At 36.1% G+C, this 23,309-nt stretch overlaps 1 protein-coding gene across 1 annotated transcript; it reads left to right on the forward strand.

Annotated features, from left to right (window-relative positions):
- Positions 1-6,315: 6,315 nt before the first annotated feature.
- LOC131164105 (sugar carrier protein C-like) lies at positions 6,316-8,914 on the forward strand. The gene is made up of 4 exons (XM_058121072.1): positions 6,316-6,769; positions 6,868-7,193; positions 7,271-7,900; positions 7,985-8,914. Exons 1-4 carry the CDS (start codon positions 6,631-6,633, stop codon positions 8,468-8,470), a joined length of 1,581 nt encoding a protein of 526 aa, XP_057977055.1. The 5' UTR covers positions 6,316-6,630; the 3' UTR covers positions 8,471-8,914.
- Positions 8,915-23,309: the final 14,395 nt, after the last annotated feature.

The raw sequence follows: 23,309 nt of genomic DNA on the forward strand, positions 1-23,309 counted from the left end.
TTTTTTTTTTATAATTCTTAATTTTTAACATTTGCAGCTATCATAACATCAACACGATGCCATGCACTACAGTTGGATGTAACTTTTGATTTTTTTTGTATTTTTTAATTATCTGAACATATGAGATTCATGTATAAAACATTCGGAATTTGTATAATGTATTTGTATTTGATTTTGAATTTGAATTTTTAATAATTTAGGAATCTTTTTAATAATTATGGTTTAATGTTATCTATGCGAAAATGTAATTATAGATTTTCACAGAAATTAATGATTAAAAAAATATTAATTTTAAATTATTAGTAATGATTTGAAAACCATCACTAATAATTGTCTATAGATATTAGTGAAGAATCAAAACCGTCACTAATAGTAACCATCACTAATACTATATTATTAGTAACGAATTTTGATCATTCACTAAAGGCCAAGTATTAGTGACGATTTTGATCATTCACTAAAGTCCAACTATTAGTAATGAATTTAAAATTGTCACTAATACTATACTATAAGTGACAAATTTTGATCCTTCACTAAAGGCTAAGTATTAGTGATGGTTTTGATCCTTCACTAATACTCTATTATTAGTGACAGTTTCAGAATTCGTCACTACTAGTACAGTATTAGTGACGGTTTTGATCCTTCACTAATACTGCACAATTAGTGACGATTTTGAAATTCGTCATTAATACCTTACTATCAGTGACGATTTTGTGCCGAACCAATATATAATTTATAGTGACGGTATTGGAGTTTTAGTGACGATTATAATCCTTCACTAATACTACATTATTAGTGATGGATTAAAAATTTGTGATTAATAATTAGTAGTAACGGTAGATATAACAACTAATTTAAAATCGTCACTAATACTTATAAATTCATTACTAATACTATTAGTGACGGTTTTGATCCTTCACTAATAACCTTATTTTTTGTAGTGGACTTTGGGGACGCCTCTTTTGATTTAGGAATTTAGATACATTGAGATCGCTCTCAAGGTATGCTTGGGTTATCTCAATCTAAAGGGTACTTGCTAGATTTGGCATGAAAGATTGTCACCCAAGAGATACACCCACAGCTAAGGGAGAAAGGTATAGTCTCAGTCAATGCCCGAAGACTGAGATTGAAAAGAAGGAAATGCAGAAGATTCCTTATGCATGCATTAGCTGTAAGGAGTCTTATGAATGCTCAGGTATGTACCCTTCCAAATTTGGATGGCATACATAGTTGAAATTTTAGGTAGATATTTGAGTAACCTAGGATTGGATCATTCGAAGGCAGACAAGAGGGTTATGAGGTATCTTCAGAGAACAAAAGACTACATGCTCACCTACAGGAAACCAGATCAACTTGAGATCATTGGGTATTCTAATTTTGATTTCACTGGATGTTAAGACAACAAGAGATCCACTTCAGACTACATCTATCTGCTAGCTGGAGGTTCTATTTCCTGGAAGAGTGTTAAGCAAACTCTAATAGCTCCTTCGACTATGGTAGCAGAATTTATAGCATGCTACGAGACATCTAATCAAGGAATTTGGTTGTGGAATTTTGTCACGGGGCTGCATATCTTGGACAGGATTAAAAAATCACTCAATATCTATTGTGACAATAAGTTTGTGGTGTTGTATTCAAACAACAACAAAAGCTCCACCAAGTCAAAGCATATTGACATCAAGTTTCTGGTGGTTAAAAAAAGGGTCCAAAGTTGTGAAGTGTCGATAAAACATATTGAGACAAACTCCATGGTTGTAGATCCACTCACTAAGGGTTTACTGCCCAAGGTGTTTCATGAGCACACTACTCATATGGGTGTCATTTTGTTTGACGATGTTGTGGTTTAGTGGGAGTTTGCATTTGTTTTTATGTTCCTTCTTGTAGACACTTGTTTCAGATTATTTTCTGCAAATTTAAATTAATAAAGGAATGCATTTTTTTATGTATTTGTGACTTTGAATGTTATCTTCCTTTTGGAAGTGTTAAGGATTAGGGAACTAAGGTTGATCTCATAAAGAATAAGACAGGACCAGTTGGGATATGCATGCTAAGGTTAAGGAGCATGCATATTACCATGCTACACATCCATACTTGATTTATGCCATTGAGTATATTAGTGTGGTGACCATTCATGGGTTTAGCTACGAATATGAGTGTAACGAATGCCACTTTGATCCCATGCTAGTATACGAGATAAACAAGATTGAATTAAGAAGATGTTATAAGGATAATAGTCATATTGTGCACACTTAATGTTTAGGTAATATAATTGTTTTCAATATTTATGTGTCGCCCAAGTGGGAGATTGTTAGAAAATTTTTTAATTTTCTATTGTGGGCTCACATATTTAAGAACAATTATTTTATTGGATTATTTTAACATCTATTGGGTATGAGTTTTGTAATGTGTAGAAGTCGAATACTAAGTTAATTTAGTACTAATGAACTTCCAAAGAGAAGAATACAAGTGAGGAACCTAGGGATTTGATTGTGGAAGAACAAAACTCTCTGCTAAAGGCTATTAGACAATCAAATCAGACACATCTATGGATCTAGGTATTTATTTTACGTTTAGTATGGATTTAGGTATTTATTCCGCGTTTAGTTTTCTTAATTGAATAATATAAAGATCTTGAGTTATTAGATTTATGGATTAGAGATATTCCCAACATTGATACCTACAATTAAAGCTTTTGAAAATTTATTTTATTCGTAATTAAAAATAAAAGTTGGATTTGGACATAAAAAAGAATCAACTTAAATAGATCAAATATCAAATACACATGCACATACACATAAGTCGACGTGTATGTCTTTGCATAGAGTATGTTTAGATTTTGACTAGGAGTATGTGCAAAATATAAATTTTCCAAATACAACAAAATTTCTAATCTATTTATGTTTTATTTATTTATTTTTACTTTTTTGGATGGCAATAGAAATGCATGATTAAAAGATACGTAAAAAGCTATAATATTAGATTTATTGTTCATGCTTATGCCTATCAACATATTTATTATTGATGTTTTTTTTTAAAATATTTTTTCACTAGTTTATTTTCCTTAGTACCAAATCAAAACTCAAGGACTTATTTGGTATCATTATTATTTTTTATTTTCATTTCTTATATTTATAAAACATATAACAAAAATGAGTTTATTTACATTGCCAAGTTTTTATTTCTATTGTTGGTTTCCAGTTGTTTACAAAAGAACTGAAAAATCAATATTTTTTTAAAGGTTTGTATCATTACTATTTTCTATTTTTTATTTCAATTTTTGCATAGTGAAAAAATATATAATATATATGCGTTTGTTTAAGTTGCTGGTTTTCTAATTCTATTGTCAATTTCTAGTTGTTTGCGAAAAAAACTCAAAACTTAATTTTGATAGTTTTAAGTTGTTTTGACAATCAATTTGTAAAAAAATTTAATATTGAGAAATAGTTTTTTTTTTATTAAATCAGAAAATTCAGACCATAAACTCGACCACTTGGCTAGAAGGGTTTCGGATCATTCATTTTATACACACATTTTAATTAACATTAAAATAAAATTATCATATAAATTTAAATTTAATTAAAATAAAAATACACAAAATTTTTTAAAAAATTATAAGAATAAAATCAACAACAAAATACTTTTACTATTTTTCAATTTTTACATACAATAAAATTATTATTGCAAGTAAAATTTAAAAATATAATAATTAAATAAAATAATTATAATAATTTTTATTTTTATTTTAATATTTTTAATTAAATTTCGTAGTTTTATTATTTCAATAATAATTTTAAAATTTTATTTAAAGGGATAAAAATGAGCTTTTTAAAATTAATTATTTAATTTATTTTGACTTGAAAAATATTAACTAAATAGGTTACTGATTTCTAGTTTTTAGCTTCCTTTTTTCGCTCTTATTTTTCATTTCTAGTATTCATTTTTGTAATTCGGCATTGATACCAAACAACCCCTTAGTTTTCAACTTTTTTTGACAATCTATTGTCAAAAAACATTTAATGCCTAAAACGAACTTTTGAATTGAGTCGTACATTTTTTAGAAACATTTTAATAAAAATAAAAATAAAATGGTAATATTTTTATTTAAATATAATTGTAATAAAATTGAATAGAAATAATTATACTAATCTTCATTTTTATTATAATTGTTTTAGTTTGTATTATTTTACACTTTTACTATTTTAATTATATATATTTTTCTAAATATTGTTTGATTTAAAGAACGAAATGAGTATTTTTTTTAAAATAAATTTTTAATTTGTTTAAATTTTACAAATATTAAAAAAATAAGTGGTTGGTTTTTGATTTTTAATTATGTTTCTAGTTTTTATTTTTATAATTTTTTATAATGAGACCAAGTGACCCTAAATTCATTAACAAGGCCCAAATTTCCCTCATGCCCAAACCGAAGCCCAATTTTCCCTAAATATTAAAATTGAAGCCCAACTTCATCCATGCGTGAGACAAGGCCCAATTTCACTCCAACCCAAAGCCTATTTCATCCCACTTGGTAAATGAAGGCCCAAATATTTCCTAATGCCCCAATTCAAGTCCGGTTTCTCCTTTATTTTCAAACCCTAGCTCAATAGGCCCAATTGAACCCCTCACGTGGTTGATGCATAAACTGTAATTACAACACTCATGAGCCCCAATCTCACCTTAGTTGACATTAAAAAAAAAATTTAGGTCCTCTGAGAAGGCTAACATAGCCCTCCCATTAAGCCATTCTATTCAATGAAATCACATCAAACAATGAAAATCACATGATAAGTCCCATTATAATTTGATGGGATGCATTGTTTGATGTGCTTTCATTGGTTAAAAGGGCTTGATGAGAGGATCATATTGATCCTTCTGGAAAACCTAAACACAAGTAAACCCTAATTTGAACCCTAATAATTCAAATTAAAACCCTCAAGCGCTAGTGAAAGTAAGTTTTGGTTAGCGGGAAAGCTGGAAGTCGAGGGTGGCTTTCAAGCAATAAATAGGCACAATTGAAAAGCGATGCGCTCAAGCCTTTATGCATAAATAGGTAGTACAAAAACTCTTCTTTGCGGTGAGCAGTCCGAGAGTCGCATATCCATTTTTATTCTGAAGTACACATTCACTCTCAAAATCAAAGCTAACATGCAGCATTGAAACCCAACTCCACATTAGACTTCCAATACCATTGTTGTAAATAAAAAAAAAAAAAATGCATTTAATTCATGCTACATGCAAAATTTCAATCTCTTAACTTAACGCCTACATGCACAAGCTAAGTTCAAACCCAAATCAATTCTCACATGCAAAATAAACATTGTAAAACGAAGAATAACATTTAGAATGAGGAAAAGAAAAAGAAAAAGAAAATGCATGTTCGAGTATTAGAGTTACAAGCCCCAAAATTAATGTTTAATAACCTAGCTAGCTATGAAGATTGCACTACTCTATAAAAAGGTAAATGTTTACTAACTCTTGAAACCGAACCAATACAATCTAAACCACTTTCATCAATTGGGTTAACTTTTTGACTTAGTCTCCCCTTTGCTACATGAGGATGGTATATAGAGAGAAATTTTTTTCTCATATAAATATATATATGTAGGTTGAGGATGAGAGGGCTATCATATTATCCATTCCAATGAAAAACAAAAAAATAGAAAAAAGAAAAAAGCACGTCTCCCCTATATATAAATGGTAGTTGAATCAATGTCTTCTTCTCCTAGGTTTATTAGACGTCTTTCCTTCTAATCCTAACACATGAAGAAATTATGCTTAATTAGTTACCGGCACATAATAAAGTACTCTTATCACATGCACAATGTGGCTGTCCCGAACTAACCAATGTTTATATTTAGTTTTTTAGAAGTTTGTTTCATGTTTGGATCAAGGTTGGTTTCCTATGCAAAATGGGTTTTCTAAAAAGAAAAAAACCCTTAATTTGCATTCAATTCCTTGGTGAATATTGATCAAAACCCTAGCTTGCCAGGACCCCAGCATATACAGATTTTGAATTCTGCTTGCGTAAATGACGACAATACAAAATTCCAAGTAGTTACATTTCAAAAAGCAAATTATCTCAAGAATCCCTAGCCTGCGAAGATTCCTCAACATACAAAATTTTTTTGAATTATATTTTTCTGATAGATGACATCAAGATAAAAACTAAAATCTCGAGTGATAACATGTCAAAAAGCGGAATACATTTTTTTGTTTTGTTTTGAAGATTATATTGACGAAAAGATAAAATCCAAGTTGTTACATCTCCAAGAGCTAAAAAATCTCAAGAAGTTGCAGTTCAAAACCAAAATGTTTGTTCATTTTTTAAAAAAGAATCTCGAGAGGTTGCATTTGAAAATCAAAAGAAGATCTCATGAAGAGGTTTTACGAGATATGCTTAAACAGAAGAAGATAAGTTAGTTGGAGATTACAAAAACTATCATCACCAAAATTCACGGTACGGAGAGAGGATTTTCCCCTCTATATATTTCCCAGCTAGCTGTAAAGGATTCTCTCCTATTTATCTTCTATGTCTCCTTCTTCAATGTCCCCATCACTTCCCCTAATCCTTCTGCTCTGCAACTGATCCGCAAAAAAGAAAAAAAACACACACACACACACACACACACAATGGCTGGTGGGGGAATCCCCGTCGGCCGCGACCGGGATGACAAGGAGTACCCCGGCAACCTTACCTTCTACGTCCTAGTCACGTGCATTGTCGCCGCCTTCGGCGGTTTGATCTTCGGTTATGATCTCGGAATTTCGGGTAATTCTATGCGTTTTGGGTTCATGCATTTTTCTGTATCGTATAATGTTTTGGTAATAATTAACGTTTCGTTTGGGTGTTTTGGTATGGTCGTGCAGGTGGAGTCACATCCATGGATACATTCTTGAAGGAGTTTTTCCCGTCTGTTTACAGGAAGGAGGCGGCTGAGGTGTCGTCCACCAATCAGTACTGCAAGTTCAACAGCCAGCTTCTGACGATGTTTACTTCGTCCTTGTACTTGGCTGCTCTCGTCGCCTCCCTCGTCGCCTCGACCGTCACCAGAAAGTTCGGCCGCCGTTTGTCCATGGTTTCAGGCGGTATCCTCTTCTGCACCGGCGCCATCATCAACGGCTTCGCTCACAACGTGGGCATGCTCATCGCCGGCCGGATGTTGCTGGGCTTCGGCATCGGTTTCACCAATCAGGTAAAAAGATTAATGAAAATTGTTTCCTGAAACTAAACGGAATCTTAGTTTTTTAATTTATTTTTTTGGATATGCAGTCTGCACCGCTTTACTTGGCGGAGATGGCGCCCTACAAGTACAGGGGCTCCCTCAACGTCTGCTTCCAACTCTGTATCACCATCGGCATCCTCGTGGCCAACGTCCTCAACTACTTCTTCGCCCAGCTAAAGGGTGGCTGGGGTTGGCGGCTGAGCCTGGGCGGCGCCGTTGTCCCCGCCCTTATCGTCACCGTGGGCTCCCTCGTCCTCACCGACACTCCAAACTCCCTCGTGGAACGCGGTAACGTTGAAGAGGCCCGGAAGAAGCTCATCAAGATCCGAGGCGTTAACGACGTCGAAACCGAGCTGGCCGACATTGTGGCCGCTAGCGACGCCTCCAAGAAGGTGGAGCACCCCTGGGGAAACCTCTTGAAGCGCCGGTACAGGCCACACCTGACCATGGCCGTCCTCATTCCCTTCTTCCAGCAGCTTTCTGGCATGAACGTTTTCATGTTCTACGCCCCGGTATTGTTCAAGACCATAGGGTTCGGCAGCAACGCCTCCCTTATGTCCGCCGTCATCACCGGCCTCGTTAATGCCCTTGCCACGGTGGTCTCCATCTATGGCGTCGACAAGTGGGGCAGACGGCAATTGTTCCTCGAAGGTGGCGCCCAAATGCTCATTTGTCAGGTATAAACGAGAAACTATACACACCTAATGTATTTCATAATTTATTAATCTTGTATTTTGAAATTTGTTAATTTGGACATGCAGATCGTGATTACAATCGCGGTGGCAGCCAAGTTCGGAGTGGACGGTAACCCAGGAGTCCTGCCAAAGTGGTACGCTGTTTTGGTGGTGCTCCTCATCTGCATCTACGTCGCGGGGTTCGCGTGGTCGTGGGGACCTTTGGGCTGGCTGGTGCCCAGTGAAATCTTCCCTCTGGAGATACGGTCGGCCGCACAGAGCATCAATGTCTCCGTGAACATGATCTTCACATTCTTCATCGCGCAAATCTTCCTCACCATGCTCTGCCACTTCAAGTTCGGGCTGTTCATCTTCTTCGCTTTCTTCGTGGTGCTCATGAGCATCTTCATCTACTACTTCCTCCCCGAGACCAAGAACGTGCCCATTGAAGAGATGTCCCTTGTTTGGAAGAACCATTGGTACTGGGGCAAGTATATTCCTGATGACGCCCTCCCTCCCCCCAAAGGCGGCCTCGAGATGGGCAAGGTTGATATGGAGGCTTCGAAGCCTTGAGAGATTGTGCTCAAGAAAAGATATTTTAGACCTTGGTATGAATTTTTTCGTTTGTAAATAAAACTTGATACAATTGCGTATTGGGTTTTGTTTGAATTCAAAGAACTCAATTCTAAGGTCTGGATTTCAAATTTCCGAGTGCTGATGAGCCTATAGTGATTTTGGCTCAAGCTGAATATTATGTGTTATTCTAGTTTTTCCTGTCTGTTTTCTTAGTTATGCCATAATTCTTTTATGGCAGTCATAGATCATCTAGGTTTTTTCAGTTTTTTTATTCGGTGGAATTGGTAGGACTGTTTTTGAGCAGTGAGTCTACGGTGCAGCAAACTGGTTGGATTTCAAAGTTCTTTTGTTTCAAATTTTATTTATCATTGGCGTGTTACTGTTATTATCCCGTAGAAACTGGATCCAAGTAAAAAGCATCTGTTCATTTTTATTTTACAACCAGCTTGTACTCCCATTGAAAATTTATGCACCTATATGTGGATACTTGGGATGGATATTTATGATAATACACAGAGGTTGCTTTGCTCTACTCTTTTCTCCGCTCCCTCAAAATAATGCGAGGGACTTCTCCTCCATGGTACCAACTATATCCTAAATTTTATTTTTTTTAGTCTTTATTTGAGTAAAATTTCTGCAAAGCTTGGGCCACACAGTATATTGTGAGACAAAGGCACCCTATGTTGAAACAGTAGTGTTTAATAACTCAACCAATCTGGGTCTAGTCCAAATATGGGAAGAGGCCCCTGGCCCATATTCAGCTTTAAATTTGGGCCGTAAGGGTGAGTCATGCTGGCCCAGATTAAGCAGCCCAATCCTCCAGGGTACTCCCTGTCGTTCTTTCTTCATCCTTCTTAAAGATAGCCTCTATAAGTTCTCTTATAATTGACCTATTGGTTGACTAATTTAAGTCTACACTAAATATCAGAGGGTAAGTTACCTTCACTTCATATTCTTTTCCATTCCTACAGAACTTAAATTTAAGAACATAAATGTAAAATTTTAAATCTACGATCACTGGTCGAACACTCTTGAATTGATTAATTTGACCACTAATGAAAAATTGTCAAGAACTGGGATAAAATAAGAAACAACCACCAACTAAAACCCATAGTGGCCAAGCTAGCACCAGGTAGAAGGCTGTCTAGACCCTACACTGGGTGGCGCCAAACCAGCCTAGCCATATAGCTTATAATTATTTGCACTGTGATTAGAAACCATATATATGAAGACCCCACTAATTTCTTCAATCCAAGTCCTAAAACAAAAGAAAGAGGCATAGAGAATTCGTCTGGTAGCACAAAAGGTTCGGACATTGCTCAAGATTTATGTTGCAGCATAAGACATGCACGTCTTCGATACAGTCTTTCTTTTTTTGATAGGCTACACCGTTGAAGTACAACTTCATCGTATTGTCACTTTCTTCAAAGCAAAAGAGGTAAAGTTACACTACTATTTTAATTTTTCAATTGAAGACTTTGAAATGTATGACCCAATCAAATAACTAGCAATTTGATGATTCATTTTATCATATAAACATGATTCCGCCAGCAGGATTTTCTACTAATTTTAATTTTTTAATTGAAGACTTTTGAAATGTATGACCCAATCAAAGAGCTAGCAATTTGATGATTCATTTTGTATCCATGAGTTCCACATTAATATGATTCCGTTGGTAGGATTTCTCTCTCTCTCTCTCTCTCTCTCTCTCTCTCTCTCTCTCTCTCTCTCTCTCTCTCTCTATTTGCACGTGTTGGGTGTGGGGTTAGTAATTTAAGCATTCTTTCCTTGTTAGTTGTCATGAGTCAAGCTTATTCATGCTTTCTTGTCATTGCTATTCATGGAATGGGTAACCATCATGTAAATGTTAGTATGTGTAGGCCTTATTTTATTAGGATATAATTTTTTTTTACTGAAAATAGTGAGTATAATTACTCGATCACTTTGATATTTCCTAATGATAAAATGAAAATAACACAAAAAGATCCTTAGGGGAGGATTATTGTTCCTCAAATATTGTAAAACTCTTTTGCAAATGTGTTTAGCCTACTTGTTTCTTTGACTAAATGCATATTGTCTATGAAGATGCGAATAATGAGTTGTATTGCTCTACTGTTTATCGCATGACTTTTGTTTAATTTAATTGCTTTATGTTTGCTTAATGCTCTCACTTCATTTTAATTTGTTGGTTGTGATTTTTTTTTTTTTTTTTTATATTTGAAATTGCGGTATGCTTTTGGGTAATTAGTTAAGCTAGTGTGTTGTAATTAGTATTGCATGAGTCACAAGGAGTGAAATGGTTGGTCCAGCTGCAACACTACTATGCGTATAGTAGGCTTCTAAATAAACAAACATAAATGTTAGTACTATTTTGTGCTCAATATTCATTTTGCTTTGTTAATTTTCTTTATAACTGTGTTTGATTGGGTTTTGTTCACAACAGACACATGGTTCAAGTTTGAGAATTATGCTTGCTCTTTGATATTAAAACGCTTTGTTAGCAATAACCCTACAATATTTATCATGACTAATTAGTATGTGTCAACGTCATGGATAGTCTCCCGTAAGGATCAAAGTAATATTTTTTTACATGAATTTATTGGGGGGTGGGGGGAATTAATTGCATGCATGGTATTGTAATATGTGGCTCATATGTTGAGTGGAATGCATGTACAAAGAGAAAACATGGTAGAAAACAGAGATGCTAACTTGCAAGAAGAAATCGGCGACGGTTTGCCTGAAACCGTTGACGGTTTTGTCGAGGTGTAGAAGAATCAGTTGACGGATTTCTAGTGTCACATAGACTATTTGGTCTCGCATTAAACCGTAGATAGTATGTCTAAACCGTCAATGGTTTTGCTCAGTTACTTAGAACTAGTTTTCGAATTTTCAATTAGGAAGTTGTATAGGTTGGGTTTCACAGGGGTGGGGGGGGGGGGGGAGGGGGGAGCCTTCGGAAGGGATATATCTAGATATATATATATATACACACACACATGTTATATGTTGTAACTCTGTCTTTTGGACACAAGAGAGTGAAAAATTTACAGTTGTTTGCTCCCGTGGATGTAGGCATTGCCGAACCATGTAATTTTTTGTGTCATTGTTTTATTACTTTCATATAATCTACGTGATTGTGCTTTTCTGTATATGTTACCGTTGGTTGTTGCATTGTGTGATTTAGGTTTCTACTATGCATTCATTTGCACACCAAATTGGCATTAGAACAATTGGTTACAATGACTTATGGAATTTCTTCTGCAAAGTTTGATGTTGTCAAGTTCGATGCAATGAATAATTTTGGACTATGGCAGAGAAGGGTTAATGATCTGTTAGTGTAGCGGGGTATGGTGAAGGCATTATACGGAAGTCAACAAGAAGGCATGGATGAAACAAGTTGGAAGGAGTTTGAAGGGAAGGTTGGGGCAACGATCAGGCTTTGTCTAGATGATGACGTGTTGTATCACGTCATGGATGAGGAATCTCCTGCGGATGTTTGGCAGAAACTTGAAAATCGGCATATGTTTAAGTCTTTAATGAACAAGTTATATATTAAGCAAAAGTTGTATTGGCTTAATATGGTAGAGCGTTCGAATTTGAACCAACACATCAATGTATTCAATCATATTATAAGTGATTTGATACAGGTTGATGTGAAGTTCGAGGAAGAAGACAAAGTGTTGATTCTATTTAATTCCCCACCTAGGTCTCATACGTACGAAAATATAGTTACAACTCTAAAATGGGAAAAAGAAACCTTGAATTTGGAAGAGATAACGAGGGCTCTGCTGGGTTTTCATCAAAGAAAGAAGGCCAGCGATGAGATTTCAAAAGGTGAAGGGTAACCAGGAACGTGGGAGAACCAAGTTTTGGAACGCATCAAGCAGTAATAAGTCTCAATCGTAGTCTAAGAAAAAGAAGGACATACAGTGTTTTAAGTATGGGAAAAAGGGGCAAATAAAATTGGAGTGTTTGAAAAGGAAGAAAGAGAATGCACAAAATCAAAAGGGTTCTTCAAAATCGGCGAATGTAGTTGAAAAAAGAAGATTCAGAAAGTGGTGATGATGATCATATGCTTTTTGTTTCATCGGGTTTAGATTACCTTACGGATTCTTGGATCCTAGATCTGGCATGCTTTTATCACATGACACCAAATAAAATTGGTTTAGCACCTACAGGTTAGTCAATTCTAGTTTTGTTCTAATGGGAAATGATGTTTCATACAAAATTGTTGGAATAGGAAACCTAAGAATTAAAACGTATGACGACGTTGTAAGAACATTATGTGATGCAAGACACATACCAGATCTACAGATGATTTCAATTTCATTGGGCACTTTAGATTATAGCGAATTTAGTTACAAGTGTGAAAGTGGGGCAATAAAGGTTCGTAAAGGCGTTCTAACGGTAATGAAATGACATAAGTTAGCAGGAAATATCTATGCATTGCTAGGTACTAATGTTGTAGGTGGAGCTACAGTTGCATATTTTGAGTTAAATAATACTATTTTGTGGCATATGTGGTTAGGGCATATGGGTGAGCATGGAATGAAAGAAATTTATATATAAGAGGAATCTTTTGAAAGGTATCAAAAACATGCAGGATGTTGACTTTTTGAGTCCGATCTCAGATTTTGATGCTGACAAAACATAAGGATCTTATGTGTGCATCTAGTTTGTGAGTAGGTTTACAATATAGCACACACATGAGAGTGGATTTATGGAAGCCTAAAGAACTTAAAGATCATACTCCTAGCATATTCAATGGGAAAATGAAAAGAAAAATAAAAAGACTTGTTTGTGCTTCATTTGTAAATGTATTTTTTATATTTGGGTCTGTAATATTATGGTCTATAATATTTGCATTTGCGTGTATGATATGAGTGAGCGCAAATTACCATAGTTTGACCATAGGGAACCACAGGACCTTAGGGATCACCCTTCGGTCGACCGACACCAGATTTTTGGAACTAATTATAAAACTCAAAGACTTTAGATAGACCATAGGTCCTTGCACAGACACTTAGAAAAATCCCCACTATCATCTATGCAATCAAGCGTAAAAACAGGACTCAAGTGTTAAAATTTAATGGGCTTTAGGCAACCGAACTTGTGCATTAAAAATGCCTCAGTTGACTAAATTTGCGAAAAGTCAAAATTGTTGACCGAGCTCAGGAGACCAAACCAAAATGAACTAAACGTTCTTGATCGACCGAATGTTTAATGTTTCACCTTCCTGGACGCCTGAACTTCACGTTCATTTTTACCTCGGGGGATCGAAATGGCAAGATTGGTAGACTGAACTTAGAACTAGGTGATCGAACCTCGAACACTTTGAAAATCATCTTGGTTCAGCCACTCGAACTCTTCACCGAGTACCTGAATGCGTAAAATGCACTTTTCTTTCTGTGATTGTTCGGGCGATCGACCCTATGGTTTTGGCGACCGAAACTCTCAAGTTGCCACATTTTTACCACAGATAATTAATGGTAATTAGGGTTAAAATTTAATTAAACATTTTCTAAAATCCCTAATATGTCCCTAACAGTAAAAAATCCTCCCAACTCTATATGTTACCCCTCATTACTCAAATTTAAACATGACATTAGATTGAAATCTTCTGAAAATATTTTTAATTTTTTCATTCCTTTATACTCTCCTATACTTATTCCATTGGGAATCTTTCAAGAGAGATTTATTTTAAGCATTCTTTTGGGCATTTATTTTACAAATCAAATATCTTTTAATTTTCATATCTTATTTATTTTCATATCATATTTTAAGAGTGTTATTCAAATTCCTCCCACATTATTCTTTGATAAATATTTTTGGTGGAGAAATATTTTCATTGCTTATGAATATTGCACATCCATTGCAAGATTCAAAGGCTCACATGCTTGTGCTTGTAAAAATATTTTTGAGCCAAAACCCTAGATTCTCCTGTACTTTATTTGAAAACTATTTTTGGGAGAAAATCATTTTTATTAGGGTTTGAATCTTTGAAGTGTTGTATTATATACATCTAACTCAAAGATTGTATAAGGTATTTTGAGAAAATCACATACACACTCGAGCTTGTATTTCATATCTTGTGTGAGTGTAATTGAACTTTATATTGTACACATAAGCTTGTATTAGAAGCATTTGTTTTTACAAAAATTATTGATCATCTTTTGTATTCCTGCCGGTGTTAGCTTTACTGTGATCCCAAGAGGGGGGGGGGGGAGGTGAATTGGTATTTTTAAAATTTAACCCCTAGGTATTCCTCCTAACATTCACAACCCTATGGTCAATCTAGTGCAAGCGATATAAATATATAAGAAATTAAATAAAGCAGTTTAATCAATTCACACATGCACCAGAAAGCAGTAAAGAGAGGGTGACATGCAGATATATTATCAAGGTTCGGCCAACTGCCTACGTCCCCACCTTGGCTAACTAGCACAAGGATTATCACAATAACTTGCTCACTTAAACGGGTAGAGCGGCACCCATACAAACTAGGTCAATTAGCACAGGGCTGACCTCAACCTTTACACCAATCTTTACCAGAATGGATTACTGCCCTCTCAGGCCACGCCTGGAATCACTCAAATATACAATCAAATGGTACAATATAAAAGTGCTTTCACGTATAGCAGATTTGTGCCCAAATGTGCACAATCACAAACACCACAGATGATTTAAAAATGTAAGTTCAATGTGGTTTAGATAGTTCAACTTTCAAAGGTATTTTCTATCAGTGTAATGCGTATGTGAGAGTGTCAACAAGCAATCTGTGTATTTCAAACTATTCAATCAAACATGTTCACACAAAATATCAAGCAAGCCTCAAGAATATCAATCAATAGAATATCTCAATCATGTGAATGCGTATATGCTTGGATTGCAAAATTGATAATCTTTGTATTCAGCAAATGATATATACTTGAATAAATATTGCCACAAAGATTAATGTAACGAACACAAATATCTTTTCACAAATAGTTCAATAAAGATTCTACAAGATATTTGAGCAGATTTGAAAATATTTTTGTAAGCCAAAAATAAATACAAACTTCTTAAGATATTGCAATGAGAATGCAATACTTGGAAGTTCAACACAAGTCTTCTTAGGATAGGCTTATCAGAAAAGCCTCCTAAGAATACTTAGGTTATGCTCTCGTAAAAATCGATTCAAATACTCATTAAATAAGAGAGCGAACCTCTAAATAAAAACATTCAATACACTGACAAATGATTCAAAGAAGTGAAGAAGGTAAGTTTGAGTGGATTTGGAAAGGGTATGAGCAGTAGGAAATATTTTGCTTGAGAGAGAAATTTTGATTTTTGTTTTTCTAATCAACTTCCTAATTTTCCCAAATGAAGGGGTGAATATAGACATTCCATGATTTTTGACCGTTGGGGACCTATTAGGAATTGTTAGAAAAGTTTAATGATATTTAAACATTTTAACCATGTTTAAAAATATTAACTGCGGTAAAAAAATTAGGGCAACCCGAGAGGTCCAATCGACCGGAAGAATTTCGGTCGACCAGATCTCATATGGTTTGGTCGACCAAGAGGTTTTTGAACTGAGGGCTTGGTCGACCAAAAGTGGGCGATTTCCCATTTCTCTAAGGTTCGGTCGACCAGGTCATTTTGAACTGGCTAGTTTGGTCAACCAGACCGTTGGGATTTTTCCCGAGGACCCTCCGTCAACTAGGTAGTTGGAGAACAAAAATGGTTCGATCAACCAGATGGTCGAATTGTTGACCTTTGGGGGTTTCGATAGATTGGGAGGTTTTGAACTACATTGGTTCGGTTGACCAGGGCCTTGGTCAACTGTTGACCTAGGCCTGTTTCGGTCGACCAGGGCAAAATGAATTGCCTTGGCCGGTCGATCGAAAGTGCACAAAGTGTGCATTTCAGTCTAGTCTCGAAACATACAAACTCTATTCAAGTGTCTAAAACATGCAAGTGCAAATGTGAGTGTCCTAAGGTCACCTAGGGTCCAATTTTGAAGATACCGAGAAAGTTCGGTGTCGGTTGACCAAAGGTCGACCGAAGGGTAAATCATAAGGTCTTTCTACAACTTTTAGTTCGTATTTGGTTTGAGCTTACATAATAAACCATGCATGTGATGTGTGTGAGCTTATTACAAACCAAAGACCTATTTACTATTACAGAAAAATTTCACTACGGAATATTACAATTGAAAACATGAACCACTTCAAGCTTTCACATGTCGTCAATGTATCTGCTAATATAGACCTGCACATGAACTAGATATTCATTAAATACATGAATATTTGTCATTATTAAAACCGGACGTGACCTATAAGGTCAACAGACGGGTTGTCGAAATAGGGAGCCTAGCCCTGTAAATAGTCCTGGACTAGTTTAGACCCAATTAGGAGAACTAGGTGCACCATCTTGTAAGGTGTTGTATTAGGTGCCAATCCACTTATTAAGTGAGTCATAGTGGAATCCTCTTGCTCATGAGCTTGAGGCGGGGATGTAGGCAGTATTGGCCGAACCCCGATAGCATTTCTTGTGCTACTCTTAATTTCTGCACTTTAAATTTCAACACTTGAATGTTTGCGTTTAATTGTTTAAATATTTGATTGGGTTTATGATTGTATAGAAAGACCCTAGGTTTGTGCAATATTGTTTGAGGAATCTGAATTGACTTAGGAGAAAGTTTAAATTTCCAATTCACCCCCCTCATGAGAATACACCAATTCCAATACAGGCCAAATTTATGCAAATATTATGTTCTTGGGAAACAGATAGGGTGCAGTTTAAAACAGCCATTGATAAGAAAAAGGGGATTCTTAACTACATTCATTCGAATGTTTGAGGGCTGTTGAGGGTAGCATCATGGGGTGGACATATGTACTTCGTGAGTTTTATTGATGATTTTTCATAAAAAGTCTGGATGTACTTCATGTGGCACAAGTTAGAGATATTTGGCATGTTTAAATTGTTGAAAGCTGAGGTGGAAAACCAGATTGGGAGGTAAATTAAATGCCTCAAGTTGGACAATGGAACCAAGTACGCTGATTTGAGGTTCATGAAGTTTTGCGAGCAACATGGCATAAGGAGGAGATATTTCACAGTACGCTAGACACCATAAAAAAATGGTGTGGCAGAAAGGATGAATCGAACTCTAGCTGAAATAGGTTGGTGTCTCAGGTTGAATGCAGGGCTTGCAAAGAACTTTTGGGCCTAGGCAGTGTGTATGACACATTTCTTGGTTAACCGATCTCTAAGGGCTTCATTAAAGGGAAATTGTAGAGGAGGTATTGACAGGTAATGCAGTAGACTACTCCAGTTTGAGAGTAATTGGTTGTCCAACCTATGTGCACATTTCTAGTGAGGAGAGATCAAAGCTTGATGCTAAGTCTAGACATTGCATTTTTCTAGTGAAAGGGTTCAAACTATGGTATCCAATGACAAACAAGGTAGTGATCATTATTAGAGATGTTGTAATGACCTAGAAAAATTTTACTATTTAAAATAATAAGAAATATAATAAAAAGGAAAAGGGGAAAAAGAAGAAAGGGAAAAGAAATTTTAAAAGGGTAACAAGCAAGCACTCATCAACGAACTAGATTTTCTTATCGACGAACTCCCGGTTTCATCCACGAGTGGTGTTCTTGGGCTCGTCTATGAGTCCAGATGTCTTGTCGATGAGGCCACATGGCAAGTTGCTTATAAATAGGCAAAAATCAAAATTTCAGTAGAGGATTTCATTTTAGCTTCAGTTTCTCTCTCTAAAAACAGCCCCTCTGCCTTCTTTCTTCGAATCTGGCCCGGTTTTAGTTCGATTCGACAATCAGAAGCTACCACGAGACTCGTGAAAAAATTTTCTACAACATAGGTGGAGTAGAATTTCAATTTGAAAAGTTTGGGAAACATCTCAAAACCAGGGTAAGTGAAGTATTTTAAGGTTTTATTATTATTTTGAGATATATGGAACCTAGGAAGTGTTAAATGAGCATTTTTCTAAGATTTGAGTAAGTTGGGATTTTTCAAATATAGGGTCTCATTTTACTCGATTTAGGCAGGAATCCCGAGGAGCAGGTAAGGGGAAATACTTTATAACATATTTTTTATTAATTTTAAACTGGTTAATTTTTGGGTATAAAATTCTATATATTCAGGTATAAATTTTCTAAACAATGCAGGTATTGAAAATACTATTTTTGATATATATTATATTGGGAAAAATCATGTGGCTTGAAATCAACTTTGACAATCAAGTGGTTGCAAATATTGGGAATTATGCTTTATTGTGTAATTGTGAATACTGTTTGGGTTGCGACTTCTGTTTGGTTGAAAATATTGGTTGATTGTGGATATTGTTTGATTGTGTATACTGTAGTAGATGTGTGGATGTGTTTGAGTGGTTGGTTTGATATTGATTTGTGCTATGGTTCATGTAAATTGCGATATAGCATTGGCAGTGGTATGAGGAGGTCATTATATGGGCGTTTATATTTGGGGGTAAAACATTGACAATGGTATGAGGAGTTTGTTTTACCTATTTACCATGAACATGGTGGTCTGTGTTGTAATATGTGTGATGATTAGTCCTGTGTGGACCGTGTAACCTGTGTGGTTGATAGTCCTGTATGGACCAGTCCTATGTGGACATGTATGTTGTGTGTATGATAGTCCTGTGTTGACGTGTACTTTATATGGATTAGAGTCCTGTGTGGACGTTGTATTTTATGTGAAAATGGACCCTATGTGGGTGAGAAAGTGGAATGTGTAAATCTTGTGTGGATTGATTGTGATATGTGTGTACATGTGGAACTTTGTGAGATGGTTATTATTGGTTGCATGTGAATTTAATTACTTAAGTACTTATGGTAAAGTGGAATACTCCACCCGAGGGCTTGCAGAGGAAGGCGAGTACTCTGGTAATTATTTGTGGCTACTAGAGTAGAGGGAAGCCACTTGTATGGGGGGGTGACCTTCCCTATTCTCAGAGACTTTACTTGGAGACATAACCCGAGGGTTCACTGAGAAAGGTGAGTGCCTTGGTGTTAGCACTAGAGCAGAGGGAATATTCTTGTATGGGTGGGTAGACTTCTCTATTATCGAGAATTATCAGTAAAAATAATGATGTATGTGTATATATGATTGGGTGACAGAGAAATCGACAATGATGTGATTTAAGGGTGCATTTTCTCTCAGTTGCTTTTGATGGTGAAATATGATTGTATGTGTATTTTTTTAATTATATTAAACACTTCAGCCACACACTGTTGTAACTTATTTCTTTTTTACTGAGAGGTGTCTCACCCTTTCGATTTATCAATCTTTTTAGGTCTTCTAGGTGATCAAACTTAGATAGCTCCTGGGCAGGGGTTAGTTTTTTGTCAGTTGGATATCAGAACGGATATGCAATTAGTTTTATGTTTTATATATTTTATTCTTGTTTTGTAATATGAAGAATGAGATTGTATTTTATGTGTCTGCATATGTAAATACAGAACTATGGTATTTTGTTTGAGGTTATATAATTAATTCTACTGCGTGAATGGTATCAGAGATGTATGGTTGGTCTCGTAACACTGCGGGCCCCACGTGGCAGGTCCGTGGTGTTACAGTTTGTATCAAAGCATAACGGTCTTGCACACTTAAGGAGGATTAATACTTGAGTATAGGTTTGAGTTGGATAAGGGTAGGAATGGGTAGATTAAGATACTGATTGGAGTTTGAGTTTGTTTCGTAGCTTAGAGGCAGAAATCCCTTGACAGACTTCTGTGATTTTTTGAATCAGTCGACGGTTTCAGAAAACCACGATAAATTCATCAATGGTGATGTTTTTGAGCGGAGAAACTGAAATGTGGAATTTGAATTTGAAGGTTAATATGATTGCGGATAAATGGATGATGGATATTTAATTGAGGATTTGGATAGTAAATTGGTTTCATGTTTTATGATTATGTCAAATATATTAAGATGTGGAGATTCTAAATTACCTCTGTTGTATATTTATATTTAGGGATGGATCCTAGAGGCAAAAGCATGGATGGAGGAGGAGGAAGTAAGTTGGGAGCTTCCAGTGGGGATGATATTGACACCTCTTGACCATTGCGAGGAGTAGCTCGTCAGGTTAAGGAAGAGATGAGATGAGATTTCAAGGCATCAAGCTACCCACCAGTGCACCAAGGTTGCACGATTGATCAATTCACCCACCTAAAACCCTCATCTTTTGAGGGTGGCATTGACCTGATTAAGGTTGAGATGTGGATGGAAGAGATGGAAAAGATACTCACAGTGTTGAAATGCACCAAGGAGTAGAAGGTTCTTTTCACCACCTTTAAGCTGGCTGGAGAAGCTGGACTGTGGTGGCACGCAGTGAAGCTGTTGGAAGAACATCGAGCGGTACCTATAGCGATGACCTGTGGTCATTTCAAGTAGGTCTTCTATGTTTGATATTTTCCCTCCACCACCAGGAATGCAAAGGTGGAAGAATTTTTCAACCTAACTCAAGGGTGCCTCACTGTTCAGCAGTATACTGCTAGGTTCCTCAAACTATCTCGCTTTGCACCTTCTATGGTTCCAGATGAATACCAAAAGGTGAGGTGGTTTGAAAGGGTCCTGAATAAGAGGATTCATGAGCATATGACGTGTTAGTAGAATCAGGATTTCGCAGAATTGGTGGAGAAAGCTACTATTGTAGAGTCAAGTCTGTAAAGAGGTGCAGAGGCATCAGAACGAAGGAAAAGGGCTGCGTCTCCTCATTCCCAAGCCAATGTCAGACAGGGCGATTCGTCACACCCCCACTGCCCTAGATGTAACCAGAGGCATTGGAGAGAATGCCGATGTAGGGGTGTTGTGTGCTATAAATGCAGTAAATATGGTCATATAGTTCGGGAATGTCGAGAACCGCTAAATAATGCACCTACTTTGAATTAGAATCAGAGGAACAACTTGGTGCCTCGCGGCGGCGATGGCCCGACACGTGTCTATATGTTGGGTACACTTGAGGAGGACAACACTAAAGGCCCAGGTAATATGTTTACGTTAGCATGAGTATTGATTCTGTTTGATTTTGCATGTTTTTGGTGCTATAAATGTTTGATTTGGTTGAAATGTATGAATATGTTCAGGTATTGGTTATGAAAATGGGTAACAAATTTTGAGGACGAAATTCTTTTAAGGAGGGGAGAATGTAACGACCAGGAAAATTTTAACTATTTAAAATAATAAGAAAGATAATAAAAAGGAAAAGGGGGAAAAGAAGAAAAGGCAAAGAAATTTTAAAAGGGTAACAAGCTAGCACTCGTCAACGAACTAGATTTTCTCATCGACGAGCAATCTTTTGAGCCTCGTCACTGAGTATGCATGTCTCGTCGATGAGAGTTTAGCGAGGGAGGTTCTCATTTATCCAAGTCTCATTGACAAGCTCCTGATTTTGTCCACGAACAGCGTTCTTGGGCTCGTCGACGAGTCCAGATGTCTCGTCGACGAGGCCATGTGACAAGTTGCTTATAAATAGGCAAAAATCAAAATTTCAGCGGAGGATTTGATTTTTCCTTCAGTTTCTCTCTCTAAAAACGGCCCCTCTGCCTTCTCTCTTCATATATGGCCCGATTTTAGCCTGATTCGACGATTAGAAGCTACTACGAGACTCCTAGGAAGATTCTCTACAACAAAAGCGGAGTAGAATTTCGATTTGAGAAGTTTGAGAAACATCCCAAAACCAAGGTAAGTGAGGTATTTTAAGATTTTATTATTATTTTGAGATATATTGAACCTAGGAAGTATTAAATGAGCGTTTGTTTTTTTTTAGATTTAAGTAAGTTGGGATTTTTGGAATACAGGGCCTTGTTTTGTTTGGTTTCGGTAGGAATCCCGAGGAGCAAGTAAGGGGAAATACTTTATAACAGATTTTTTTATTAATTTTGAACTGGTTAATTTTTGGGTATAAAATTCTATATATTCAGGTATAAATTTTATGAACAATGCAAGTATTGAAAATACTTTTTTTGATATAAATTATATTAGGAAAAATCATGTAGCATGAAAACAACTTTGACAATCAAATGGTTGTGAATACTACGAAATTATGCTTTATTGTGTGATTGTGAATACTGTTCAGGCTGTGAATTCTGTTTGGTTGAAAATATTGGTTGGCTGTGGATACTTTTTGATTGTGTATATTGTGGTAGATGTGTGGATGTGTTTGAGTGGTTTGTTTGATATTGGTTTGTGCTGTGGTTCATGTAAATTGTGATATAGCGTTGGTAGTGGTATGAGGAGGTTATTATATCGTACCTGATATAACCATCATATAACGTTGGCAGTGGTATGAGAAGGTCATTATATGAACGTTTGTATTGGGGAGGGGGGTAAACATTGGGAGTGGTATGAGGAGTTTGTTTTACCTATTTACCATGAACAGAGTGGTTTGTGTTGTAATCTATGTGAGGATTAGTCCTGTATGGACCGTGTAACCTGTGTGGTTGATAGTCTTATGTGGACCAATCCTGTGTGGACATGTATGTTGTATGTATGATAGTCCTATGTGGACTAGTCCTGTGTGGAAGTGTACTTGTTATGGATTAGAGTCCTATGTGGGCATTGTATTATGTGTGAATATGGATCCTGTGTGGGTGAGAAAGTGGAATGTGTAAATCCTGTGTGGATTGATTGTGATATGTGTTTACATGTGGAACTTTGTGAAAAGGTTATTATTGGTTATGTGTGACTTTAATTACTTAAGTATTTATGGTAACCTAGAATACTCCACCCGAGGGCTTGCAAAGGAAGGCGAGTACTCTGGTAATTATTTGTGGATATCGTAGTAAAGGGAAGCCACTTGTATGAGTGG

This window comes from Malania oleifera, chromosome 9 (assembly GCF_029873635.1).
Source record: "Malania oleifera isolate guangnan ecotype guangnan chromosome 9, ASM2987363v1, whole genome shotgun sequence".
NCBI lineage: Eukaryota > Viridiplantae > Streptophyta > Magnoliopsida > Santalales > Ximeniaceae > Malania > Malania oleifera.

What these genes read in the sequence shown, in the direction of transcription:
- LOC131164105 (XM_058121072.1), top strand. Translation starts at nt 6,631, where the DNA reads ATGGCTGGTGGGGGAATCCCCGTCGGCCGCGACCGGGATGACAAGGAG. An exon ending in GCATCGGTTTCACCAATCAG is followed by an intron (nt 7,194 to 7,270) that starts GTAAAAAGATTA and finishes TTGGATATGCAG; the next exon opens with TCTGCACCGCTTTACTTGGC. An exon ending in CCCAAATGCTCATTTGTCAG is followed by an intron (nt 7,901 to 7,984) that starts GTATAAACGAGA and finishes TTGGACATGCAG; the next exon opens with ATCGTGATTACAATCGCGGT.